This window comes from Gopherus evgoodei, chromosome 4 (assembly GCF_007399415.2).
Source record: "Gopherus evgoodei ecotype Sinaloan lineage chromosome 4, rGopEvg1_v1.p, whole genome shotgun sequence".
Classification (NCBI taxonomy): domain Eukaryota; kingdom Metazoa; phylum Chordata; order Testudines; family Testudinidae; genus Gopherus; species Gopherus evgoodei.
In genome coordinates, this window is record NC_044325.1 from 92,709,358 (window position 1) to 92,735,374 (window position 26,017).

Genomic DNA, 26,017 nt, shown 5'->3' on the forward strand with positions numbered 1-26,017 from the left:
ACTAGCTTTGCACTAGTATAACACCATTGTTGTCTGTGGACTCACACACTTAAATTTGGAAAATCAGGCCCAATGTGCTCACAAGCTGGCCTGTTGAAAAATATTAAGTTTAGTCATAGATCTGTATTGATATTAATAAAGCTGTTACACAAAGGAAGCAGAATTTTTAAAATCTTAGAGGCATGTTACTTTTAGCTGCCTGGTTAAAAATTGAGTCGATAAAATAAACTGCTGCTGACTTATGATAAGGAAACATTTCATTTTTCGAAAAATTATTGGGAAGCAGGATAGTCTAGTGCAGAGGTTCCCAAACTTTTCTTATTGCATATCCCCATCTAGATCTATCAGCTGCCTGTGTACCCTTACCCTTCTCATCACTGATACTTTGTGTGTTCTTCTTAACACTACCTGTCTTCAGCAATCTGTTCATATTTCACTGTTACATACAGATGTAGTTCTAGTGTGATGTACACAAGCGAAAAAAAACCCATAAGTTCTGAGATCAGTTAGACTGGACAGCTAGTGGGCAACTGAACCTGCTTTTTATGGTGATTGTAGGTGAGGGCTCTAGTCAGCATCACTGTGTTCTCATTGGCACATCTTGAAGTAAATTAACTACCATATTTTATACAACAGTTTTAAAGCTTTGTCTGAGTATAAATAAAAAAATAAATATAAATATAAATAAAATCCACCATTACACACTCTCTCTCACATACACCCCCCCCCCCCCCGAGGTACATGTATCACAGTTTGGGAACCCCTGGTCTAGTGGACAGAAGTCTGGGCTGGGACTCTGTCTGACATTTGATAAATCACTTCACCTACTTGAGCCTTTGTTTCCTACCTTTTATCTGGTTTGTCAATTTAGATGATAAACCCTCAGGGCAAGGACAGGCTCGTACCATGTGTACAGTGCCTAGCACAAGGGGGCCCTGATCCTCCAGATGTTACAGTAATGCAAATCAGGGCTGCCTGGGGGTTAGGGGACAAGTGGGGCAATTTGCCCCAGGCCCTCACAAGAGTTTTTCGAGGCCCCTGGAGCGGGGTCCTTCACTCGCTCCAGGGACCCCGGAAAACTCTCACGGAGCCCGGGCCCCTGGAGCTTCTTCCGCTCCGGGTCTTGGGCTGAAGTTGACTACTACTCCTACAATTACTATGCACAAAGTATAATTTTACTTTAAAAGAGCAGAATAATTATGTTGGGGTAGCATGATCATTTTATTTTTGGCAATCAAGCAAAGATTCTAGATAAGTATAATTTATATAATACATTCAGTGTTTTGTTAACCAGAAAATGTGTATACTGGGTCCCATGTTGGTTCTGTAATACTTACTGTTTATTTTGTAAATAAGTACTGGTATATTTCTTACTGTAGCATAAAGTTTTTGAGTCTGGGAAATGAAGTTTCGTTCCATTCCCCGCCCTCCCCCTCCCCCCAAAAACACCTGTCAAAATTTGCTGCACCTGGCATGTTTAAAATGATGAGCATAATAGCCCAAATAACCACTGAAAACACATTTAAAAAACAGAACAAAACATCACATCCCTTTGAATAATCACAAAAATTAATCACTAATGTTTTATTGATATCAAGGAGTGGTTGCAATATAACTGATTACATATACAAAAATTTTAAACAAACATAAAGGTCACTTAAGTGACTAAAAAAACTGGTTCACATATTTAAAAAAGATAATTTTCTAAGTGTTAAAATAACTGAGTTAAAAAGTCTTTGGAAAAGATATTCCTTAGCTAACATTAAACAATCACAACTGTTAAAAGATGATAAAATTTTGTCTTTCAACACTATTTTTTTAACATTTAAAGAAACACTTAACCAAGAAATAACTTTTGTACTTTAAAACCTAGTTAAATTAAGCTAATAAAAATGTTATCTTTGTTTTCTGCGCAATGATCCAATACAAAGATTGTTCTTGGGTTTATGGATTACCATAGATGAGGACCTGTATGACTGACTGGATATAGGTCTCTTATTTTTTTTCACTGTAACATTCTTGTCTTCCTTAGGAGGTGGCACATGAATTGGTTTCCAGGGAATAGGGTTACAATAGGCTGGAGCTGGATATGAATTTCTTCCAGGATATCCTAAATATTTAGGAAACAAACAATTAGAAAAAGAAGAAATATTTATACTGAAAACACAATAAAAAATTGAAGTGTACCAAATAATTTTTTGATTAACTTGGAGAATTTCCTGACTAGCAATTCATTCTTGGGCTAAATTAAATAACTTGATTATAAACACCATCATTTAGAATAGCTTTAAGATCTTTAATGGGACATGGCATGTAACTGTTTAGCACAATTTATCAGTCTCTACTGATGGCTATAAGTCATCCACCCCTGTATTCACCCAGTCAGTACATCCCTCATTTGTATTTTTTAAAGAACAGCAACATAAATATGTCAAATACTGTGTAACAAGAACAATGCTTGTCAAGGCAAACATTAAAGGAGCATGTACACAGTTAGGAAGTTACCATTTGGTATTATTTTCAAAACTTAATTTGTAAGTGTTGTTTCCCACAACCTTGTCTCTGGCATTCACATTTCTATTCCAATCTTAGCTTAATTGTTACCCTTCTTCAAACAAGGGAAAACACATTCACTATCTGCAATTAATGATCTATATGCCAAACCATGAAGCCTAAACCATGACAGCAGGAATGTACTACCCTGGCAATGGCAAGCCACTTTGTAATGAAATTTCAACACATACTTTACCAGGGTGGTCAAAACAAGGTCTGGAAAATATTCTATTGTGTGAACTAAACTGGGTATAGAATTATTTTTAATAAATCACTTAGACAAGGGATGGTAGCTGTCAGCAAGTTATGAGGTTCCAACACAAAGCTTGAAAGCAGTATGTATTACCATCTATAATCAGACCTAACCAAAAGAGCAACTGATTGTGTGCCTGGTGTGAGAGCTGTTTTGTGTTCAGATCTTAGGGATTGGTAGTCTCCTGTCAAAAAAATATTTTAAGGTTTTAAATGTATATATTATCAGTGATTTATAATTTAAGGAAAAATGCAAAAAATTAATTAAAGTATATATTCAATATCCATTAAGGCCTCACATTTATAATACAACATGCCTATTTGTAATAGTTTTCCATTTTGTCCTTCCTCTCACCCCTACAACCTCACAGAAACTGAAGACGGAGGCCCAGGAAACTCTATGTTGTGATTATCATGGACATTTCTCTTATACGTCCCTCAGAGCAGGAAGAGAATGAAGAATAGGGCGGTGGAGGTGGACAAGAGCGTGGCTCCAAGTTTGGAGATCCACATGGAAAGGAGGGCTCGCTCTGCATGGGGATGTCCTGTCAGGTTTCTGCCAGGCCTACTTTAGGAGTTATATTCCATCTGGCTCCACTACCTCCACAAAACACCCTTCTCTGAGAAGACTGCATATGCAGAGAGAACATTAAGCTGCTTTTTGCAACATTAACTTTGGGAGGGTGTCCACACAGGATATTTGCCCAGCAGAGCATGCTGGACTGTGGTGATGTCACTCTATGCCTCACAGTCCATTTAGGGACCATGAAGTGGGCACAAAGGGGTACCATCAAGAAGGTTCTCTCAATAATAAGCCTCAAACTTTTCTTTTCTGATTTTCATCCCATTGCCCCTAATTATACCTGTGTACCACCCTCTTCTCCTTTCTCCATCTCTCACGACATCACTGAATTTCACTGTCCAAAGTGGATGAAAATGCAGAATAAAAAAAACCCCACAAGATCCTTGTTGCCTAATAATAATGGAGTATAAAATGTATATTTCAATATAGCCCTCATAGTGCAAAAAGTTATTACATTTGCAATATATCTGTAATATATTGTATCTGTTATCTACTCACTAATGTGACAATATTAGATTCAGGATGAGAATGTCAAATTAAATTTAAATAAACTGGAAAAAAGGCACCATGAAGCCTGAGATTGCCACAATATTTAAACAGACATCCTGGTATGTGTCTAATACAAGTACAAACCTGAAAGTTTCCCATTGGTATAGCCATAACCATGTAAAACTGGACGGGGCTTATTTCTAGCATTCTGCAGCCACTCTCTAAAGATCTTCTCTGATTTCTCTTTCTTCTCCTGTAATTCAGCTACCCTTTTTTGTTCCTTTTCCTAAAAGTGAAGAAAAATAAAATGTCCGGAGACAGAGTTCTGTACAAAATATGCAAAAGTTCTTATCTACTACAAGTGATTTCCCTACAACCAAACTTCTATCCTAATGTTCAGCAGCTACTTGTAACAGATCACTCCGCTTTTATAAGGTTTTGCATTTTTAGGCTAATGAAGTTATATGTATTTGATGCTGTTGCAAATCATGACAAGTGTTTGCTACTTAACCACATTCAGGATAAAACTGTCATTGTTGTGTAGAAAGATCTCTGTTGTGTATTCTTTTGCCATAGCACACTCAACAAGCAAATACCCTAAGGTTCAGAGACTGAAAAAATGATAATTTCCCAAATGATATGGCCAATGTTAAGTAGCTTTTGTGCAAGTGAAACCTATGGAACATGTCTGCTTTAGGACTGTTGTCCAAAAATAAACTTTATCATTGAATGAATATGCACATACACACAAACACTACTATTTCTATGCAACTGCTAATAAATCATTGTCCATGGATATCATTTGGGATGGGCAAGTGCAAAGGGGGAAAATATGCCATCCATCAAGGCTCACTGTGGTAGAAAGACTAATTTGCTCCATCCTTTAGCTGCATAAAATAATTTAAAATGAGACCTAGGCCTTGTATGCCCATCCAATTAGAAGTCTCTAATATTTAAAATTATTTAGTATCAAATTACTATTCAGTCTGGATTCACCGATGACCAAGATACAACAGTAAACAAAGCAGTACTGCAAGTGGATTGCCTATATTTGTCCACCCCAAAGGCAATGAGCAAATCTTCACTCTAATATTTTAAAGAATGGAAACATTTACCATCAAGTATCAGAGGGGTAGCCGTGTTTGTTGCTTTTTACAGATCCAGACTAAGAGTCCTGTGGCACCTTAAAGACTAACAGATGTATTGGAGCATAAGCTTTCATGGGTGAGCTTTTCGTCTGACGAAGTGGGTATTCACTCATGAAAGGTTATGCTCCAATACATCTGTTAGTCTTTAAGGTGTCACAAGACTCTTTGTTGCTATTTACCATCAAGTGATCCAGAGTGAGATCCTTACCTTCCTTCAATTCCTTTACACTGGGTAAAAGGGTTGAGCAGTGTAAAGAGATCTTAAAAGCCTATAAGCAGTTGGGGGAGGATTCCTCCCAGCATAGGTATTGTAGAAGAAAGCCATAAAACCACCATATATACTCATTCAAAAGCTGAACATTTTTGGTAAAAAAGTGATGCATCGAAGAGCAGGGGTCGGCCTATAAATGGGTCTACACCAAAATTTAATGATTTTCAACTCTATGGAATCATTGAATATCTAATACATTGTTGTTTTGTTTACCTGGAGCGTCTGCCAGCACGGAGCCCCTCAGCTCCCTGTGGCTGCAGTTCGCTGTTCCAAACCAATGGGAGCTGCAGGAACTGCAACCACAGGGAGCTGAGGGGCTCCGTGCCTACAGACACTCCAGGTAAACAAAATGTCCTGACCCGCCAGTGGATCACCCTGATGGCCGGAAGCCAAAGTTTGCCAACCCCTGAAATATAGGGCTGGCTACTGAAAGAGTCATACAGTTTTTGCTATTTTAACCTAACCATCGGGGAGGTGGGGGGGAAGAGTGTCGGCATATAAACAAACAGGCTAATGAACGAATATGTACAGTACCTTCTCAGGACCCTTCTACAAATCCTAACATGAGGGGCACAACTCACAGCACCACAAATATTCTGAATAGTATTGTGGCTCAGACAGGCTCCCAAACTTAGATCAGCTCCCAGCAATATTTAAGTTACTCCACGGTCCTCTCTAACACCTGGAGAAGTCCAGGATTAGGAGGTGCAAAGGTGGCTTCCTACAAGTTCTGTGCTGTGCCTCTGTGCTAAGCCACTAAGAATCTCACCCGCAGCTACATAGGTTGCTGCCATAAATAGGTCTAGAAGAAATTGCTTGGTAGGTAGAGTTTACAAGTTTGTTATAATAAAAAATCCACTGTACTCATTAAATCAAGTGCCTTTTGTTTAAGTATAAATTAAATTTTTATAAACAAATTATTTTTCTTCTTTTTGCTATCAGCTCTCAGTTTTCTCAAGTATCTCTGATGTCAATCCAGTAAATCACTAAAAGAATAACGAGAATATTCCAAGTTTTCAAAAGTATTTGGCTCTGAAATAGTTGTAAAAATCTCCCCCAAAAAATAAAAAGCATATCAGTGGATCAGACTAGATAGCTATTTGCTGGTACTTGCAGTCTGTAGCTTTGCACCTGATTAAAAATGAGAGAACCACAAAGATCTGCCAGCCTTAGGACATACTCAAGGAGACTGTTGTCCCTGAAAGCATAGGGTGCCACCACCTTCCTTGAAGGCAGCTTGACTTCATTCCCACTGGGAACAACTGGAGATAGTGGCCATTTCAAAAGAGGGTCTTTTTTGTGTTTGTTTTGCTGCTGTTGTTTTTTTAATAAAGATAGTGACCGCTCAGTTGCATTGCTCCCAGTGAGAACAATAGGAGATTGTAGACTTTTTGAAAGAGGGCATTTCTTTGTGGAATTTTCTGTAGAACAACATTTAGCAGGCCCTGCTGAAGGAGAAATTTTCAGTTACAAAGAGTGGCAAGAAAATGACCACTTATCCTTTAAAAAAATTAAAAAAGTATTGAAACTTAGCCAATTCACAAGATTTCAATGAGTTTTAATTATGTGGGAAGTTGGATGGGGCTGAATTATTAAGATCATTCAGGTCATAAAATGATCTGACACAGGCTATAAAATTTCTTAAAAAGAACCAATTTTTTTTTACATTTAAGTCACCTAATTAACAGCTTTATAAATTCCCTGAAAATTCATTCAGTGCCCAAGATTAAGTGCTGTAATTTTAGGAATATTCTGTATTCAATTAGTTAAATTCCTGCTTTAAACTGAAACTCATCTCAATCTTAAGTATGGAACCACAAGGAGGGCTTCCATAGTGTGTATGCATATATACATAATTTTTTTTACTATGTTAATTTAATCAAAACAAGACTAGTTCATGTATAATAGGGTGGCCTGACAAGCTGGTATCAAAGATGATGAATGATTTCTACCTCCTCTTTCTTCTTCTTCTCGGACTCTTCAGCTCTTTTCTTCTTTAGCCATTCTTTATACTTTCCTTTAGCTTTTTCCTGCAACTGGATTCTCTCTAGATCTCTCGCTGCTTTTTCTGCCATTTTTTTGATGAGCTTTCGTTCCTTTTCCCTTCTTTCCTACACAAAACAGGTCAAAGAAACAGTCTTTTCAGTATTTTCAAAAGGTCACTATTGGTGCCTTAGCTAACCACTTTTCATTATAATAACTGTGTAAGAATGAACTCCAGGCAGAATTGGTACAAGCTGGAGATATCACTGTTGCAACAGTGGTTTGAGAAAAAGCAGCTGGACATCACCTTTTGGAGATAAAACAGTGTGAAAGCATAAGGTTAGCATAAAATACAAGTGACATCCAACTTCAACTTCACCACTCACTGTAATATTTTGTTTACTATAAAAGAAAACTAAACAAATAAGACACATATTCCAAACATAACATCACACTGGGAAACAAAATTAAATGGCACAATTCTTTAAAATTGTGTAATAGTTATTAATGAAGTAGCAACTTTATCAGTGAATCTCCTAGACCCAAATCTATGATTTTGGGTGGAACCCAGGTTAAACTTTACCATTTTGGCTGGAAGCCACAGAGGTTTGTTTGAACCTGAAATGCCAGCAGTGTGAACTGATGTGAACATCTAATTTCTTTTTTAAAAACATGGCTCTAATGAGAACCAGATTGATATTTCAAGACACTACATGATTTTTCATATACAAAATTTACTTGTGAACCAGATTGACAACTCATAAGAAATCTACATTCCTTCTGAGGGATCATGATTTAAAAAAATTATATATAAAATAATAATAAGAGGGGCATTCTTTGGTCTGTAAACTGAAGATCAGACTGATTAACCTTAAAAGTATCCATGTATGAAACAAGTGAAGGGAAATTTACTTCCCTTGTAATTCTCCTTCTCTGGAAATATTTTTACTGGATTTTTACTCCCTTCCCACCTCCCCTTAAAGTCTGCTGATTTGGGAGGTTAACACTGATGGGTGATAAAGAAATAATTAAGAAACTACTTGCTAAAGAGGCCATGAGCCATTGTACAAGATTTAACAGGTTCCCCCACTGAAAATGAATGCCAAGTGCCACAAAGGCAGTACTAGCCTCCAAACTCTTCAGTGGCTGACTTCATACAATCAGCTTTACACATGAAGCACTAGCCCCAAGGACAGGCCATCTACTTTCCCCATCTTATTGCCGTAAACATTGACTCTCACTCATCCCAGAAGAGTACTGTGCAAGATGGCATGAAATTAACTAATGAAAGCATATCAATTACTGAATGCTTTATGTTGCATAAGTATCTGATTAAACACCTGATTAAAAGTGTACTGCTGTGAGTCAATATGCATCAACAAAGTCTAGCTCCAACGTATTTAAACAGAAACTTTTCATTTACAAGTAAATACATAGTATGACAAGAAACAGAGGAAATATATAACTTGTTTATACTTGATGTTGCCAGATTCTTGTCACAGTTCCCTTTGATTCTGTTTTGTGTCTGTTCAAACTGCTGGGGGGGGCGGGGGGGGAAGGTATTTGGTGTGGGTGTCAGACCCAGAAAATCCCAGAGGAGATGGTGCATTTCTAAAATCCCTTCCTCTGCTCCCAGCTGAGCACCACCATAACAGAGTCCCCATAAAACCTAGCATCTCACACACCTTAAACTCCCCTCCACCCAAAGATGATGACTATCAAAAAGTACCTAAAAACTATCCTAACACTAAAAATGAACACCATTAGAAATTAATTAAAATCAATCTACAGAGATCTAGATAAAGTCTGACCAATTCAGACCTGAGTACTGCTTGCAGTTATTACACTGTCTATGGAAGTAAGAAAGGATCTGAAGTGGTTAGCGCTGCACCTCACTTATGTAACAATAAGGACTGGAAAGTTCAGTGTTATAAACATTAATAATACTGCCCCCCAAGAGAGTGCTTTGTAAAATGTTCCAGACACACACTATTGATCCCAGTTTGAAAATACAGAGGCCACCTCAAAGAAGTTAAAAACTATTTAAAATATCACTTCTGAGATTGTCAGTAGCTAATTGCTAAGCTTTCAGCTTTAGCAAATCCCACAATGCTCTGTCCTATACATGATCTCACCTTCTCATTCTCTCTACGTGGCTGCACAAGAGGTCTCAAGTATAGAGTGATGCACAATGGTTTGAGCACTGGCGTGCTAAACCCAGGGTTGAGAGTTCAATCCTTGAGGGGTCCATTTAGGGAACTGGGGTAAAAATCTGGCTGCGGATCGGTCCTGCTTTGAGCACTGGGTTGGACTAGATGACCTCCTGAGGTCCCTTTCGACCCTGGTATTCTATGATACTGCTCCTGAGACAATCTGACTGAAAGAGTCTCACTGAATGACAGAGCAAGATCTACCCCCAAGAAATCCTGCCATAAAAAAAGCTTACAGAAATAGGAGAAAATTGAAAGTGAGCAAGAAGAAAAATGTAGATCCTGCAGTTTTAGCATTTCTGCCATTTTTGCATTATTCCATAATATTTTGCTAATTCTAGGCTTTTATATTTGATTAGTTTCTTTTTCTTGTGTAAAGATCCAGTCACTGACTAACACTGACACCTCATTCACCCCAAATACAGTGAGAACTTCAACGCTTAAATGGGACCATTTAAATACTATTATTTATTTCCTCCCTCTGTTTAAAAAGAAGAGCAAGAAAATAAATCTCTTACACAAAAACCCACCCTATGTAACTGCACCATTACAGTTGATTAGTAAAAAATTACAACTCAGAAAATGCAAAAATGATTTAAGTTATTACCAGCAATGTTAGCTCAGCTCTTTAGCTCATTTATGTTTTCTATTCAGAGTTTTTGATAATATAACCCATTACTCCATTATAAAATATTCAAGATACAATAATCAAAATTATTGTTGCTGTTGGAACTTGAATTTACATTTTCTATTTAGTTTAATTTCTTTCACTAAAAAAAAAAAATCTATGGTGTTAAGGGAGAATGCATTGCTTGGTCTTTCGGGTGAGATGTATAAGTGCAGTAGCTTAATGTTTCATTAATGTGGATTCTTGCATTTGATAATAAATAAGTTACAGTTTTAAGATTGCTATACTGATAAAAATGTTTACATCTCATGTTGTTAAGTGCTACATTTATGATTTGCAAAGTAACAACAGTAATTATTCTATTTGGGTACAGTCAAACATTCAATATTTGGAAGTTCAGTTATTTTTAAGTAGTTGTATTAAAAGATAAAAATAAAAAAACCACGATAGATTCTCTACACCTACCATAACTTAGAATGGTGGTATAATTAAAACTAAGGGCAAGTCAACACTACAAAATTTAGTTGACTTAAGTTACATTGATGTACAGCCACCACTGTAATTGAACGGTTTTACAGATCCACACTATGCTCCTGTGTCAGCAATGTGCATCCTCACCAGGAGCGCTTGCACCAATTTAACTTCCAGTGTGGGGCAGTTTCTAAAAGGCAGCAATAATCAATGTAAACAATATAGTGTCTACACTGACACTGTAGCAAGTCACAAAGAACAGAGTTTCTGCACTTATGGAGTGCTTTTCATCTTCAACACACAAATCACTAAATCCTCCCAATAGTCCTGACAGATAGAACAACAATGGAAATAAACAGTGTACACAGCTGTTAGATTACTACAAGCTATTTAAAGAATCTAAAAGTTGGATGTTGGACGGTGACTTCTTTATACATTATATCAACTGTTACAATTTAAGTGGGGGTTGATTTAGGAACAGTGGCATAAACTTGAATGAAAGAAGCTGACAGAATTATTATAGCAATGAAGCAATTTAGGAGCCAATACAATTTACACACACACACTTATATAAGTTTACTGTATCCTTGCTTGAAACTAAATTAAGTCCTAAATTCACTTCATAAAACATGCCTTACTTCTGCAAGTTTTAATCATTTCCTTATAAGGATGGTGCAATATGTTCTGAACAAACAGTGGTCTGAGCTACGCTGGTTTCAAGCCAAAATAAATTATTCACTATGCCAGTGAACTTTACCCCTTTAAAAGTTGTTAGAATTATCAGGAAGAAAAAAGTTAGTTTAATATCCTTTAAGATTAAGGAAAAACTTTTTTTAAAAAGGGAATTTAAGACCCATGAAAAGTGCCAGATTCAAGTTCTCTATTTACAAAAACAAAATTAGGTAAAACACAAAAACTGCACAGCAAAGCAAGTTTCCCCACAAATCAACTCTGACCAGGAGAGATAAGGCAGCAATTTGTTTTCCACACCCAGTCAAGTCTTAGGCCTCTCTAATGAGATGGCAAACAAGAATATCTTAAAAAAAATGCACATGTCCACTAAGTACTGCCTCTGGAGAGCTCCATGTGAGACTGGGGTTATATACAGTACTGGACTTGACAGAGAAATGCAGATCTCATATAAACAAGAAAGATTATAGCAAAAAGTAGTAATTACCAGCATTAGATTTTAATGGCTCTGTTAACCTATTTCCAATTTCTGCGCCATTCAGATCCCCCTAAAGTGAAGGCTATTTTAACACTGAAATGGCTTGTTGAGTGTGTACAATCATAACTAATTTGCATATAAATTATACATGGAAATCCACAATACCTCATGGTATTTTTATACATAAATCAGAAAATAAAACAAAGAGGAAAAGAGTGTCTGTTACACACACACACAAGCACAGATCACGCTAGTCTCCATTTCAATCAAATGTTTCCACTGGATTCAAAATAGTATTCTGTTTTGGTTTTTTTTGTTAGGCTAGTGTGTTTTGATCGGTATTCTTTTGACTTTGCAAGCAGTAGAGACATACTGCAGCTTAACCAACACAAGTTAAATAGATAAACTGTCTGCCCACAAATGACTCAATACTAACTTGACAGAAAAACAAGCACCCATTTTAGCTTGATGGAGAATTCGAGACTCTCCCACTGGCCAAGACCCAGCGGGGGTCTCAAATCCTAGGCTCCAGCCCAAGCGTCTACATTGCAATTTTATAGCCCAGCAAGCCCAAGTCACCTGACTCACGCCAGACATGGCCCATGCCACAGGTCTTTTATCACAGTGTCTTAAGAGTAGTGTATACTAAGCATTTGTTCCTACTGAACTACAAAATTTCATGTCAATATAAATATATCTTTCACAACTGAACAGAGTGCGTTTTGACAGCTCAGTGCCATAAAGCATTATTTTTAAACCCACTAACTACCTCTAAAAATTGCAAATTATGTTTACACAGAAGCATGCCAACTGGTGAAGGTAGCTTTATTTTCCTATGGTAATTTAAAACAAGTTGACTAAGAATGCATAGAAGTCTCCATTGAGTAAGGTATTATATATTGTTTTAAAACAGAAAATAAAATCCTCTCTGCCAGCTAGGAAAAAAAGTCTCCAAATTTCACCTCTTAGCCATTTCACCAGAGTGCTACATTTCACAACTGGAACATCATAACTGATATTAAAATGTGTATGTACTGTACATTAAAATGCAAGAAAAAACAGAACTGTGGCTCTTTGAGATGTGTTGTACACACATATTCCATTTCTAGAGCGTATGTGCTCCATGTGTCTGAGATCAGGATCTTTTGTTCAGCAGTGTCCATTGGGGCCACACATATGCCACGAGTCCTTCATGCCCGGTACTGAGGGCATAAAGAGGACAAGGCCCAACTAGTTCCTTCACCAATACAGAAGCCAGATGTTCTAAGATTTCATGGTAGCAGGAAAAGAGGACAGGTATCGTATGTTGACAACACATCTGAGAGAGCCACAGCTACTGTAAGGTAAGTACGTTTTCTTCTAGTCAGTCATTCTCAACATGCATTCTACTTCTGGTGACTCACAAGCACTAACCAGAATTGAAATTGGTGGGTGTTTAAAGTCCATTTAAAAGATTTCAGAACAGAGGCATCAGACTTCAATGCCTTACAAAAATATAGACCAAGCCCCACATAGAGCTCTCTCACGCGTGCCACAGAAGCTACTTGAGCCCCAGTGGAGTAAGCCCTAATCTGTGCTAAGGAATCTAAACTGGCCTGCTCATAACAGATCTTGATGCAGTTAGACATCAGCCTAGTCTCTGGGTTGAAACAAACAATCTGACACTTTAACCTGTCTGTAAATGCCACAATCTCTGAATGGCTTGGTTCTACGTAGAAAGGAAATCTAGAGAACGTAGTTTAGCCTCTCCTTGATTGGAGTGTAGTATAGGAAAAAAGAATGACAAAATGATTTATCTGATTAAAATTGGTAAAAAACTGAGAGGGGGCTTAAGGGTGACTTTATATCCTTAGGTAATATGGCCACAAGTGCTCATATTTCCCCTCTTCTCCAGGCTCATGTGACTGCCACCAAAAAAGCCATTTTCTTATCTAAATCTTTCTTGGCTCTGCTCTACTAGCTGCACCATATATTGCATATAATTAATGCATATGTTCTCCCGAAGTTCTTTTGTAATGGGGTCCTAGGCACTTAGCAAGTGAGAGACTGAACTGAAGAACAGAACGTAGGACACACTTAGCAGGATAATGTGCCAGAACAGTCAGGCTAGCCATTAGTCTTCTGAGTTTTCAAATACAATTTCCCTTATCAATTATAGCAAAAGTGACCCACAGAACATTTTGAACAGTCTTGAACTTCAGAGGGTGTGGCTTTTTTATGTTTCCTATTAAAATGGGTGTTCACTTAAAAAAAGAAATATGGATGCTTGAAGAGTCTGAGTAAAAAGGACAGATTTAATTAAATAACTGGATACTTGAGTATTTTGAATTAATACAGTATTTACCTCTTCATTCTTTTTCTGAACCCATTCCTTGTGCTTCTCTTCAGCAATCTTTTTTTTTCTTTCAAGTTCCTGCTTTTCTTTTCTTTTCTCCAGTTGTAAATTCATTTCCTAATTAAAACAAATGTACATACATAAGTTATTTTCAAATATAAACCAAAGTAATTTGAAATGCATAAAGGTCAGATTTAACAAAATCATTAAAAGCAGAAAAAAGAGTCCTCTGGCACCTTATAGGCCTGGTCTACACTATGCGTTTAAACCGATTTTCGCAGCGTTAAACTGATTTAATGCTGTACCCGTCCACACTACGAGGCTCTTTATATCGATATAAAGGGCTCTTTAAATCAGTTTCTTTACTCCTCCCCGACGAGAGAAGTAGCGCTGAAATCGGTATTACCGTATCGGATTAGGGTTAGTGTGGCAGCAAATCGACGGTATTGGCCTCCAGGTGGTATCCCACAAGTGCACCACTGTGACCGCTCTGGACAGCAATCTCAACTCGGATGCAGTGGCCAGGTAAACAGGAAAAGCCCCGCGAAATTTTGATTTTCGTTTCTTGTTTGCCCAGCATGGAGCTCTGATCAGCACGGGTGGCAATGCAGTCCCAGATCCAAAAGGAGCTCCAGCATGGACTGTACGGGAGATACTGGATCTGATCGCTGTATGGGGAAACAAATCTGTTCTATCAGAGCTCCGTTACAGAAGATGAAATGCCAAAGCGTTTGGAAAAAAAAAATCTACAGGCTACACAGTGCTGCGTGACAAGTGTAACGGGAAGCCAGAGACTCAAATGGACGCTCATGGAGGGAGGGAGGGGATACTGAGGACTCCAGCTGTCCCACAGTCCCCAGCAGTCTCCGAAAAGTATTTGCATTCTTGGCTGAGCTCCCAATGCCTGTAGGTTCAAACACATTGTCTGGCGTGGTTCAGGGAATAGCTCGTCAATTTACTCCTCCCCCCACATGAAAGAAATGGGAAAGAAATCGTTTCTTGACTTCTTACAATGTCACCCTATGTCTACTGAATGCTGCTGGTAGACGCAATGCTGCAGCAGTGAAGAGCAGTATCTGCTCCTCTCCTCTCCCTGGTGGCAGACGGTACATGCTTGATAACTGCTGAATACCCCTGGCTGGCCTCAGGGGCGCCTGGGTAAAAAAAGGAATGATTCCTGGTCATTCCCAGTAGATGGTACAGAACAGTTGGTAACAGTCTTCATCATAGCCACTGGGGGCTGAGCTCCATCAGCCCCCTCCCTTTCTGGTGTAAAGAAAAGATTCTGTACTGCCTGGACTATCATAGCAGCGGGATGCTGGGCTCCTCTCCCCTGAACCGCTTAATGTCCTGCCTGGACTGTCACAGCACGGGGAGGCTGCCTCCCCCTCATTTTATCTCACTAACAAGTCACTGTTTCTTATTCCTGCATTCTTTATAACGTCATGACACAAATGGAGGGGACACTGCCACGGTAGCACAGGAAGGTTGGGGGAGGAGGGAAGCAACAGGTGGGGTTGTTGCAAGGGCACCCCCCGTGAATGGCCTGTAGCTCATCATTTCTGCGGGATCTGACACGGAGCAGCTGTGCTCTCTGATACACTGGTCCTGTAGTACACTTGCCCCAAATTCTAGGCAGGACTGACTATTTTTAGAAACCATAAAGGAGGGATTGACATCAGCCAGGGGCATCCATGATAGCAGCAGACAACACAGAAGGACAGATAACTGTCATCTCATTGCCAAATTACACTGGCAGCAGACGGAACAGAACGACTGGTAACTGTCTCTGCTATCATGCAAAAGCAAATGAATGCTGCTGTGTAGCGCTGGAGTATCGCCTCTGTCTGCGGCATCCAGTACACATACAGTGACTGTAAAACAAACAAAAAAAAAGTTGAACGGGCTGCACGGTTGCCATGCTATGGCGTCTGCCAGGACAATCCAGGGAAAAAGGGCACAAAATGATTGTCTGCCATTGCTTTCCCAGAGGAAGGAATGACTGACGACATTTACCCAGAGCCACCCGCGACAATGATTTTTGCCCCATCAGCCACTGGGCTCCCAACCCAGAATTCCAAGGGGCGGGGGAGACTATGGGAACTATGGGATAGCTACAGAATAGCTACCCACAGTGCAACGCTCCAGAAATTGACGCTAGCCTCGGACCATGGACGCACACCGCCGAATTAATGTGCTTAGTGTGGCCACGTGCACTCGACTTTATACAATCTGTTTTATAAAACCAGTTTATGTAAAATCGGAATTATCCCGTAGTGTAGCTTGCAACCCCTCATGTAATAACCTCACAACCCCCTGAGGGGTCCCAACCCCCAGTTTGAGAACCTCTGGTTTATATTATGGGAAATAGAATACTACAAACTCCTATTTCTGTATAGTATTTCCCCAACACAAATTTTTATGGTCTGTATATTACAATACATTTTTAAAAGACAACTATTTTTACTATGGCACTAATTTTTAAAATCCATTTAAAAATACAGAGTGAGACATTCCAAGTTGTGTACTATATAAGCATTCCATTGTTTCAAGCATATAGAAGTAAACTACTTTGGTTCTGATCCAGTCTTGATTAGTTAGGTTATATATGAATCACATTTTTCACATACCACCAGAAATTAGCTTGGATCAATTTTCTTTCTTGGGGGGGGAGGCGAAGTGGGAAGGAGGAGGGGGAGGAAATGGAGTGGGGAGAAGAGATGAGTGCCAACTTAAATTCTAAAAGGAAGTCCAAAATATATGTGCTCAATGTTAGGAAAGTTGGTAAACTCAGGAATGTGTTCTAAGTGATTCTAGCTTTCCATTCACCTTTAACACAACATAAAACATTTCTCTCTAGCCTTCCATCTGAAGACTGCAAGTACTTCACAAACACCAATGGGTTAAGACACTAAAAACCATCTGTGATGTATGTTATACTCACTTTACAGATGGAGAAAACATGGCACAGAGAAGTTGACATTTGGCTCAAGGTCACACAACTAGCCAGTGGCACAGATTAGAAATGAACCCAGTAATCCAGATTTGATTCTATTGCTTTAACCATTATGCTATGCTTCCCCAACTTGATTGTAAATGCTAATATAGCTTAAAGAACAGGACTGCACACACCCCAATTAGGAAAAGGAGGCTCACTTAATTCTGCCACAGTCCTACTATTCAGGAGTAGGTTATTTATAAGAAAACAACAGAAGGCTAAAGGAAAAGAAATGCTGGGGTTGGGAGCACTTATTGTGAATATTCTGGGAAGAGGTATCAAACAGTTGTATAACAACATACCTAGGTGGCTGTCAACAACATGCCTCATGTCTAACCACGTACCTTGGCGTTCCTATATACAACGCACGCCCTGTCGTGTTTTATTGCTTACATGCAGATGTATGTAACCATGAGGAAAATCAAGGTACCAATTACACAAATATGTTTAATCCTTTAAACCTGAACCATTACCAGACAGTTGGATAAGCAAAATATATATACATTTTCAATTAAGCAGAACATTTAGTAAAAGAGAAATGCATGGAACATGAATCACACTGGTTTACCCAAACACAAAAAGCTAAGCATGTCTAAAGACATTAAAGATAAAGAACAAATGTATCTTGTTTTCACAATAAATAGAAAATCCTGCATTTCAGTGCCTGTTAATCTGCTGTCAAATCTAAGGGAAAATATTCAGAAATATTCACCTCTAAAGCTCTGGCTTGTAGGCGGACACGTAGCTCTCTCTCTTTGCAAATGAACCATTCTTCCCATGGTGAAAGATTATCTGCCAGAGATGACTGCTTTTTCTTTTCTGTTACATTACAGCTTTCAGCATTACTGAATTATAAAATGAGAAATGAAAAGGGAAGAATATTTGGTGGCTACTATTTTCAAATCAAATTTATTTCCAAATTAACCAGTGCAACTGACATTAAATAACGACATATATTTATATCATGGCTATTCATGACAACATGAAATAAACTCCTTTACTTCTGCCACTCTGTGATAACCTGTAGACCCAAGTGATAAATTTCATTTTTTGGCACTTTTGATTGTCTCACTTTACTCTGCCTATTAACCCATCTTCTTAAGGACTAATTTTAATGTTCCAAACTATGGAGCAGATTCAAACAGCTACCATTTAACAAGAAAACAAAAAGCCTTTTCAAGTGTTTCCTTCCTTCTCCTGAAGTATGGATCAGGGAAAAGGAGGGAGTTAAAATTACATTTGCTATATTCCATCAATAACAAGTCCAGTATCTCACAGCCCTTCACAGCTAGTAACAGATTTTCATGTCCCTTCAAATCCTGGTTTCATGGTATCAAAGCACCTCAACTTTGAGGAGAGAGACACACACAAACAGTCCTAATAAAAATCCTTTCTAAAACCTCTAATAGTTTATTAGAACTTATTTGGGATGCCCCAGATAAAACTCATTCATGTTTTCTTCCCCACTCATGAGTGAGGTAGCCATCCCAACCTCATGCCAATAAAACCTTTATGATAATACCACCATATACACATACTAGCTCATAAATGAAAATATATGTATATTAGTTCTGATCAAAATGGAGCCTAACTTACAAAATACCAGTGGGCTCATCTGTGAGTTTACATATTTTTCTAGGTTATACAGAAACTTCTCTTCTTTCAGCCAATAAAAATGGAAATACCCCTGGCATAAACTGCTGTGGGGATATTTCTTTGGTGTCTTGCAGACACATACCTATATTCTTAACATTACTACTGTGAGTAGTCCCATTGATTTAGTATAATGAACATCCAGAAATGCATGCTATAGTAACATTATAAATCAATGTACTCTATTTAAATAAAGTATATTTAAACATAGCATTCTTTCTCAATATAAAAGGAGTTGAATGTTCTGCAACTTCAGTACTTGTTCTTCCTATCTAACAGAATCCTGCCTCATTTATCACGATTAATAACCTATAAAAGGGTAAACATAATTATTCATAGACAATACTAAACTGAGAACTTTTGTAAACTTAGTGAGAGCAGAGAAATATAAAAAGTGAACAGAGTCATTAAACATAAACTTGAAAAATGCAAGTTTATAAAATTGGAAGAAAATAATCTAAAATTTAACTATTCAGTTGAAGGAAGAAACCTGAGGAGTCATAGTGAAAGAAACCAGGACAATAGTGGCTGTCATTTGATATAGCAGGAAAAAACAGGCCAACAAAATTCTGTTCAGACACAACAATTGTGGAAGGTGGTAGGGATGATTCTTCAATACAGGACTCTGGTTAAACCACACCTGCATTACTGCGCTCAATATCAGAAAAAGACTGAAAAACTGGAGGACGTTTAGAACAGAGCTACAAAACTGAGGTGTCATTATTGGAGAGTTTGGAACAAAATTATTAAACTAAATTAAACAGTAATAAGTCACCAAGACCAGATTGTATTCACCCAAGAGTTCTGAAGGAATTCAAATGTGAAATTGCAGATCATTTAAATCAGCTTCTGTATCAAAATGACTGGAGGATAGCTAACACAACACCAATTTTTGAAAGAGGCTCCAGAAGTGATCCCTGCAATTACAGGTGAATAAGCCTAAATTCAGTATCGGACAAACTGGCTGAAACTATAGTAAAGAACAAAAATTGTTAGACACATAGATGAACATAATTTGTTGGGGAAAAGTCAACATGTTTTTTGTAAAGGGAAATCATTACTCACCAATCTACTAGAATTCTTTGAGGGGGTCAACAAGCATGTGGACAAGGGGGAATCCAGTGGATATAGTATACTTAGATTTTCAGAAAGCCTTTGACAAGATCCATCACCCAAGGGTCTTAACCAAAATAAGCTAACATGGGATAAGAGGGAAGGTGCTCTCATGGATTGGTAATTGGTTAAAAGATAGGAAACAAAGGGTAGGAATAAATGTCAGTTTTCAGAATGGAGAGAGGTAAATAGTGATGTCACTCAAGCGTTTGTACTGGACCCAGTCCTGTTTAACATATTCATAAATGACCAGGGAAAAGGAGTAAACAGTGAGGTGGCAAAATCTGCAGGTGATACAAAACTACAAGATAATTAAGTCCCGAGCAGACTGCTAAGAGCTACAAAAGTATCTCACAAAACTGGGTGACTGGCCAACAAAATGGCAGATGAAATTCAAGGTTGATAAATGCAAAATAATGCACATTGGAAAACATAATCCCAACTATATATATAAAATGATGGGGTCTAAATTAGCTGTTACCACTCAAGAAAAAGATCTTGGAGTCATTGTGAATAGTTCTCTGAAAACATCTACTCAATGTGCAGCATCAGTCAAAAAAGCAAACAGAATGTTGGGAATCATTAAGAAAGACAGAAAATATCATATTGCCTCTATATAAATCCATAGTATGCCCAGATCTTGAATACTGTGTACAGATGTGTTCGCCCCATCTCAAAAAATATATATTGGAATTGGAAGAGGTTCAGAAAAGGGCAACAAAAACGATTACAGGTATAGAAAGGCTTCCATATGAGAAGAGATTAATAAAACTGGGACTTCTCAGCTTGGAAAAGAGATGACTAAGGGGGGAATATGATAGAGGTCTATAAAATCATGACTGGTGCAGAGAAAATAAATAAGGAAGTGTTATTTACTCCTTCTCGTAACACAAGAACTAGGGGTCACCAAATATAAAATTAATAGGCAGCAGGTTTAAAAACCAAACAAAAGGAAGTGTTTTTTCACACAATGTAGTGTCAATCTGTGGAACTCCTTGCTAGAGGAGGTTGTGAAGGCCAAGACTATAAGAGGGTTTAAAAGAATTAGATAAGTTCACGGTCCATCAATGGCTGTTAGCCAGGATGGGCAAGGATAGTGTCCTTAGCCTCTGTTTGACAGAAGCTGGGATTACCTGTTCTGCTCATTCCCTCTGGGGCACCTGGCATTGGCCACTGTCAGAAGAAAGGATACTGGGCTAGATGGACCTTTGGTCTGACCCAGTATGGCCACTCTTATGTTTCAGGAAAACTAACATTAAGCAAACATATAGCTTGGTGAATTAGGGAAATAGATATAAGTATTTAAAGGGTGTAATAACTAAAACAAAAATTATTCAGGGTGGAAAAAGAGACTTACTGTGAGTAAATCAAATCAAGTTAAGCAGAGGAAACTATAGGCTGAATTTTGATCATGAGCCATTATACTGGTAGGACTGGACTTTCAAAAGTACTCAGCATTAGCCTAATTATACACCTATTGACTTCAATCCTCCATAGTCTCCCAGGAGATGGGGTGGAAGCCGTATCTGCGATATTTAGACTATTATAGACCAGATAAAACATACTGGCTGAAAGAAGGGAAGTTTCTATACAGTCTTAAAAAAAAAAAAAAAGTAGAAAACTCACAGATGAACCAACTGGAATTTTATAAGTTTATTCTTGCTTATGATCAAAACTGTTTGGCAAGCACTTTTGCGCTGGCAAGGACAGAGTCTTTTCCATCTTTAAGACTCACAAATAAAGAATTCCCAAAACATTAGCCACTAATGTGTCAAACCCAAAGCAATTTTGAGTTGTGTAGTCTGTCAAACTACCGAGCTTTTGCCTGAAAACCATGAGGCTCATCTAACAAAAACACTCTTTGTAACAAAACAAATTGATGTAATGGAATCTGAAACAGGGATGCAGTAATTTTAAAATTCAATGATTTTTATTTTATATTGCCATCTAAACATGCTGTATTCTGTACTGTCTACCAGCTGTGATTCATTACTAGCTAATGATTTTGTGACACAGATGAGCTGAATAGTGCTTGCCGATGTCCGTATCACGTAAAAGTTCGATAGAAAGTCACAGGATCACTTTCTGAAGCAACAGAAAGTGGTTTTCAACCTGTGGTTTGCAGGCCTCTGAGGGTACGGAAGGGGATTATGAATTAAGTCTCAGATCCCAGAAAAGGCATTCCATTTTCTCTGATCCAAAGTATGTGAATACCCCCCACCTACAGGTCAAAACCTGGAAATGCTGTCATTACCATAAAAGCCCACAGTTTAGCGCCCTTACTCACACTGAATCAAATGCCATGCCGAGCACATCTAACATTTATAGCTGAATTCTGTTCAGCCAGTTTACAATGTAAGACTTCTATGGTTGAGGTCCACGGACCAGAGGTTGAATTTCCAAAGGAGTCAGCACCCCCATTTGAAACTTTGTGGGGGTCCACAAATGCAAAGAAGGTTGAAAACCACTGTGTCAGAACATTCAGTACTATGCATTATTCTGAAGAAAAACAAGTCAGGGAGTTCTGAAACCACCACAATCCTTAGTGAGAATTTATATTAGATTAACTTCCTAACTCAAGTTATATGTATTGAGTCAAAAGAACTAAAAATTTGATTAATAGAAAGTTTAGTGACTTTTATTAACAGATTCACTAAGTCAATACATCAGAGTAAACCTATCAAGATGCATGCTGAAAGTAAGTGGCCCAATATCATAGGTGGAGCTAGCAGTAACACCTATAACTAAGGTTGCCTAGCATTCTCCATTATAAGACCCTGTTTTCAGTTGTTTATAAAACTTTGTCATGCTTTAATTGTTTGAGCTGAAATTTCCCATGAGACCCCCACCCCCTTTTTTTATTTATTTATTTCAACACAAAAGATTCACCTGTTTAAGAAATTGAGATTAGGGAAAAATAAATTATTTTCCCAATGTTTAAAGACTTTTAACTGTTTCATTCAGAAGCTCCAGAGCCACCATGCTTCGGAGCAGGGATCTGAAATTTAGCCAGGTTGGCACGAGGCTAAAGAGGTGCCTTTTGCAGTTCCTGTGAGAATCCACCCAAATTTCGTGGCCTTGGAAGTGTCTGAAAATTGTCATATGTACATGCTCAGTATAAGTCTCTTACAGTTTGGCAGCAAAATTATCCAAAAGTTCTGTTAGTCCAAGTACACTCTATTCCCAGGGAGCTAACTGAACATATTCCAGCCTGGGACCGAGCAGGGACTGTGATGGGATGTCTCCCCACCACACTAACAAGCAGAGGTTGAGGATACAGAGAGACTCTCTGTGGCAACAAGAGGGTTAAAGAAGCTTGTGAATCCAGATGAGTCCACCCTGCTATATTTGCAGCTAATATCAGGCATGGAACGGGGAGCTAAAAGAGGGAGAGATAGGCCACTCCAGGGCTGACCAGGAAGGAGAGAAGAACTGTGCTACTTCTTTGAAAAGGGAAGCCTGGGTCCAGCCAAGAGCCTAAGACAACTTGCTACCTAGGTGAACCATTTGGTGAATAGGAGGATTAAGCCCAGGAAAACCCAACCAAAAGGGACTAGATGCCCAGAGACAAGTCTGAAGCAGACAAGCAAGAGTCCTTACAACAAACCTACAGATGACACTGATTCTGAAGTTTAGGGTTTAAGTTTTTGGACTGACACCCTAGAAGGGGTAAGGGCTTGAGCATGCCATTGCTAGAGGACTAAGGCACCAGACTCCATAATCTGCAAGGGGTGATGCTGAGGGAACCAAAGTGGGGTGAGTCATGCTCTAACCGGCCACAAGAGGTTGCTGCTCAGACAACCTGGCTACAAGGACTTTTTCTGCAACAGCACTCACAGCTGACAGGGATTGCTGTAGTAACGGGCATCAGAACTGAGACCCACAGAACAGTTTCTTTTGCCCTCTCTCAGTATTCCCCCAGCTGGTGTTCAGGCAGCATGGAGGAGGAGACAGTAGCTTGACATGAAGGCTGAGGAACAGAGGCACTTGGACAAGCTGGTGGGTAGGTAATGGAAAGAGAAACAGTGACCTGAAAACTTCCCCCAGGGCTCTAAAGATGCCTGGAAGGGGGACCCGGCCAAGCTTTATCAAGTAAAGTGCTATGTTTGCCATTCTTTTGGCTCAGTTCTCTTTAACCTGTAGAAGTTTTCCTGGAGTCATTACCTTATAGATAAAGTAGGATGAAAGTTCTATGCAGAAATTCATAATAATGAGATGTTTAATGCTTCCTTGCTAAGTACTTCATATTTTCATCTCTCAAGTGAAAATGATTATTGGTATCCAAGCAAGCTTTTGAGACTCATGCATAAGAGCTGAAGAGACTCATTTATTTGAAAGAGAGTCCCAAATTTTACAGAACCATACTGTCTAGCACACGCATTTTGACCAGCGTCTTGCTAACTGTGCCTATTCTTAGCCAAGGTGTAGATCTGGTATGCTTTTCATTGGAAAGTGTCCTGGCAGTTATGTCTTCTCAGCCACCTTTTGAGGAATGTGACAGATTATTCACCTTCCCAACCACTGGGGTGGGGAGAGGAAAGAAAAACAGATAGGGAGGGAAGTATTATTTGAAGAAAGGGAACAACTAAAGAATGAGAAATAGGGAGTACAAAACCCTGGAAGCCAGTGCTAGTACAACTGATACACCTCAAATCCCTGTGTTGGGAAGTAGTTTTATGTATTTGACAGAAAATATCTTCTAACTCTCAAAGCACATTCAAAAAGTAGGCAAGTATTATCATTCCCCTTTAACCGAAAAAGAAACTGAGGCACATAGAGATTAATAACATTTCCAAAGATTGGATGTTTACAGTCCCAAATCCATTGTCTAGGCAGCTACAGAAGTGATCTGATATTCAGAGATGAAATACCAAGGACCTGAGACTCCCACTGACCTGAACAAAATGGAAATGATAACTTCTCACTACCTCAAAGTTAGATTGCTTTCATTAGGTGACTACATAAGTATTTGGCTAACTTTCTACACCCACGTTCAAAAGTTTTGTCTTAAGGCGTAAGGGCAAGCTCACACATCAGCGATGGAGATGAGAACAGACCCCAGGAGTATTGGCTCCTGGTGCTACCTACTGGACTCAGCTGCTTCTATTATAGCAGACAGCCAGAGAATGGAAGTGCATGCAGATTACCTATTGTGTTTATTCCTCTTGAAGGTTCTTTGCTCCCTAGCTGATAGTGCTGTTTCCTCCCTATTATCCTCCTCCACACTGCAGCTCCGAAAGCTCTGATGGTAAGTGGGGGAGAGCAAGGAGTAAGTAGAGGAGCTCAAAGGCTGCTCATCCTCAGAGCTGGTTGGGGATGGAGGGCTGGAGCAGGCAACCCTCCTCCTACTACTCCTGGGCCGAGCACTGAGCATGAAGGCAGTAAATACCTGTCAGGAGAAGTTAATAGGATAAGGGCAGTGCCTGTTCATAGGACTGTCACCAATGGATCTTGCCCTTAAACTAGGCCCCCACCATTAGCCAAAATCCTCACCCCTTCCATCCTCCTATCTCCTACTCTACAAGCCACTAGCCTCAACTCCCAGATACCAACCCACAAGCCCCCCCACCTCTCTAGCCCCGCCTCCCAGCTTCCAACCCACAAGCCCCCCCACCTCTCTAGCCCCGCCTCCCAGCTTCCAACCCACAAGCCCCCCCACCTCTCTAGCCCCGCCTCCCAGCTTCCAACCCACAGCCCCCAACCCATCTAGCCCCTCCCCCAGCTTCCAATCCACAGCCCCCAACCCATCTAGCCCCGCCCCCAGCTTTCAACCCACAGCCCCCAACCCCTCTAGCCCCGCCCCCAGCTTCCAACCCACAGCCCCCAACCCCTCTAGCCCCGCCCCCAGCTTTCAACCCACAGCCCCCAACCCATCTAGCCCCTCCCCCAGCTTCCAATCCACAGCCCCCACCCCTCTAGCCCAGCCCCCCAGCTTCCAACCCACAGACCTTCGCCTTCCCCGGCCTCCCAAACCACCCCCCCGCCCATACTCCTGTCTCTAGTCCCATCGGCGCCCCCCCCGCGCTAATAGCCGCGAGGCGAGGACAGGGCCGCTCTACCTGGGGCTGCCGCTTTGAAACTCGCAGCGTCGACTCCGCGCTCCCATCGGCCCCCGGGGCACCCGCCCGTTCCGCCAATCACCGCCCGCAACGGGTTCCATGG

The 26,017-nt window shown here is 39.6% G+C and overlaps 1 protein-coding gene across 2 annotated transcripts; it reads right to left on the reverse strand.

The window, feature by feature from the left end:
* Positions 1–1,573: 1,573 nt before the first annotated feature.
* Positions 1,574–26,017, reverse strand: CCDC34 (coiled-coil domain containing 34). 2 transcript variants are annotated; one of them, XM_030560203.1, is made up of 6 exons: positions 25,915–26,017; positions 17,802–17,934; positions 14,101–14,208; positions 7,249–7,407; positions 4,022–4,163; positions 1,574–2,110 (listed from the first exon to the last, which is right to left on the reverse strand). In XM_030560203.1, the coding sequence occupies exons 1-6, from the start codon at positions 26,013–26,015 to the stop codon at positions 1,896–1,898; spliced, it is 858 nt and encodes a 285-aa protein (XP_030416063.1). In that variant the 5' UTR covers positions 26,016–26,017; the 3' UTR covers positions 1,574–1,895. The 2 variants fall into 2 exon arrangements, with proteins under 2 accessions (XP_030416063.1, XP_030416062.1); XM_030560202.1 differs by lacking the exon at positions 25,915–26,017 and adding an exon at positions 25,003–25,403 and having other exon boundaries at positions 1,584–2,110.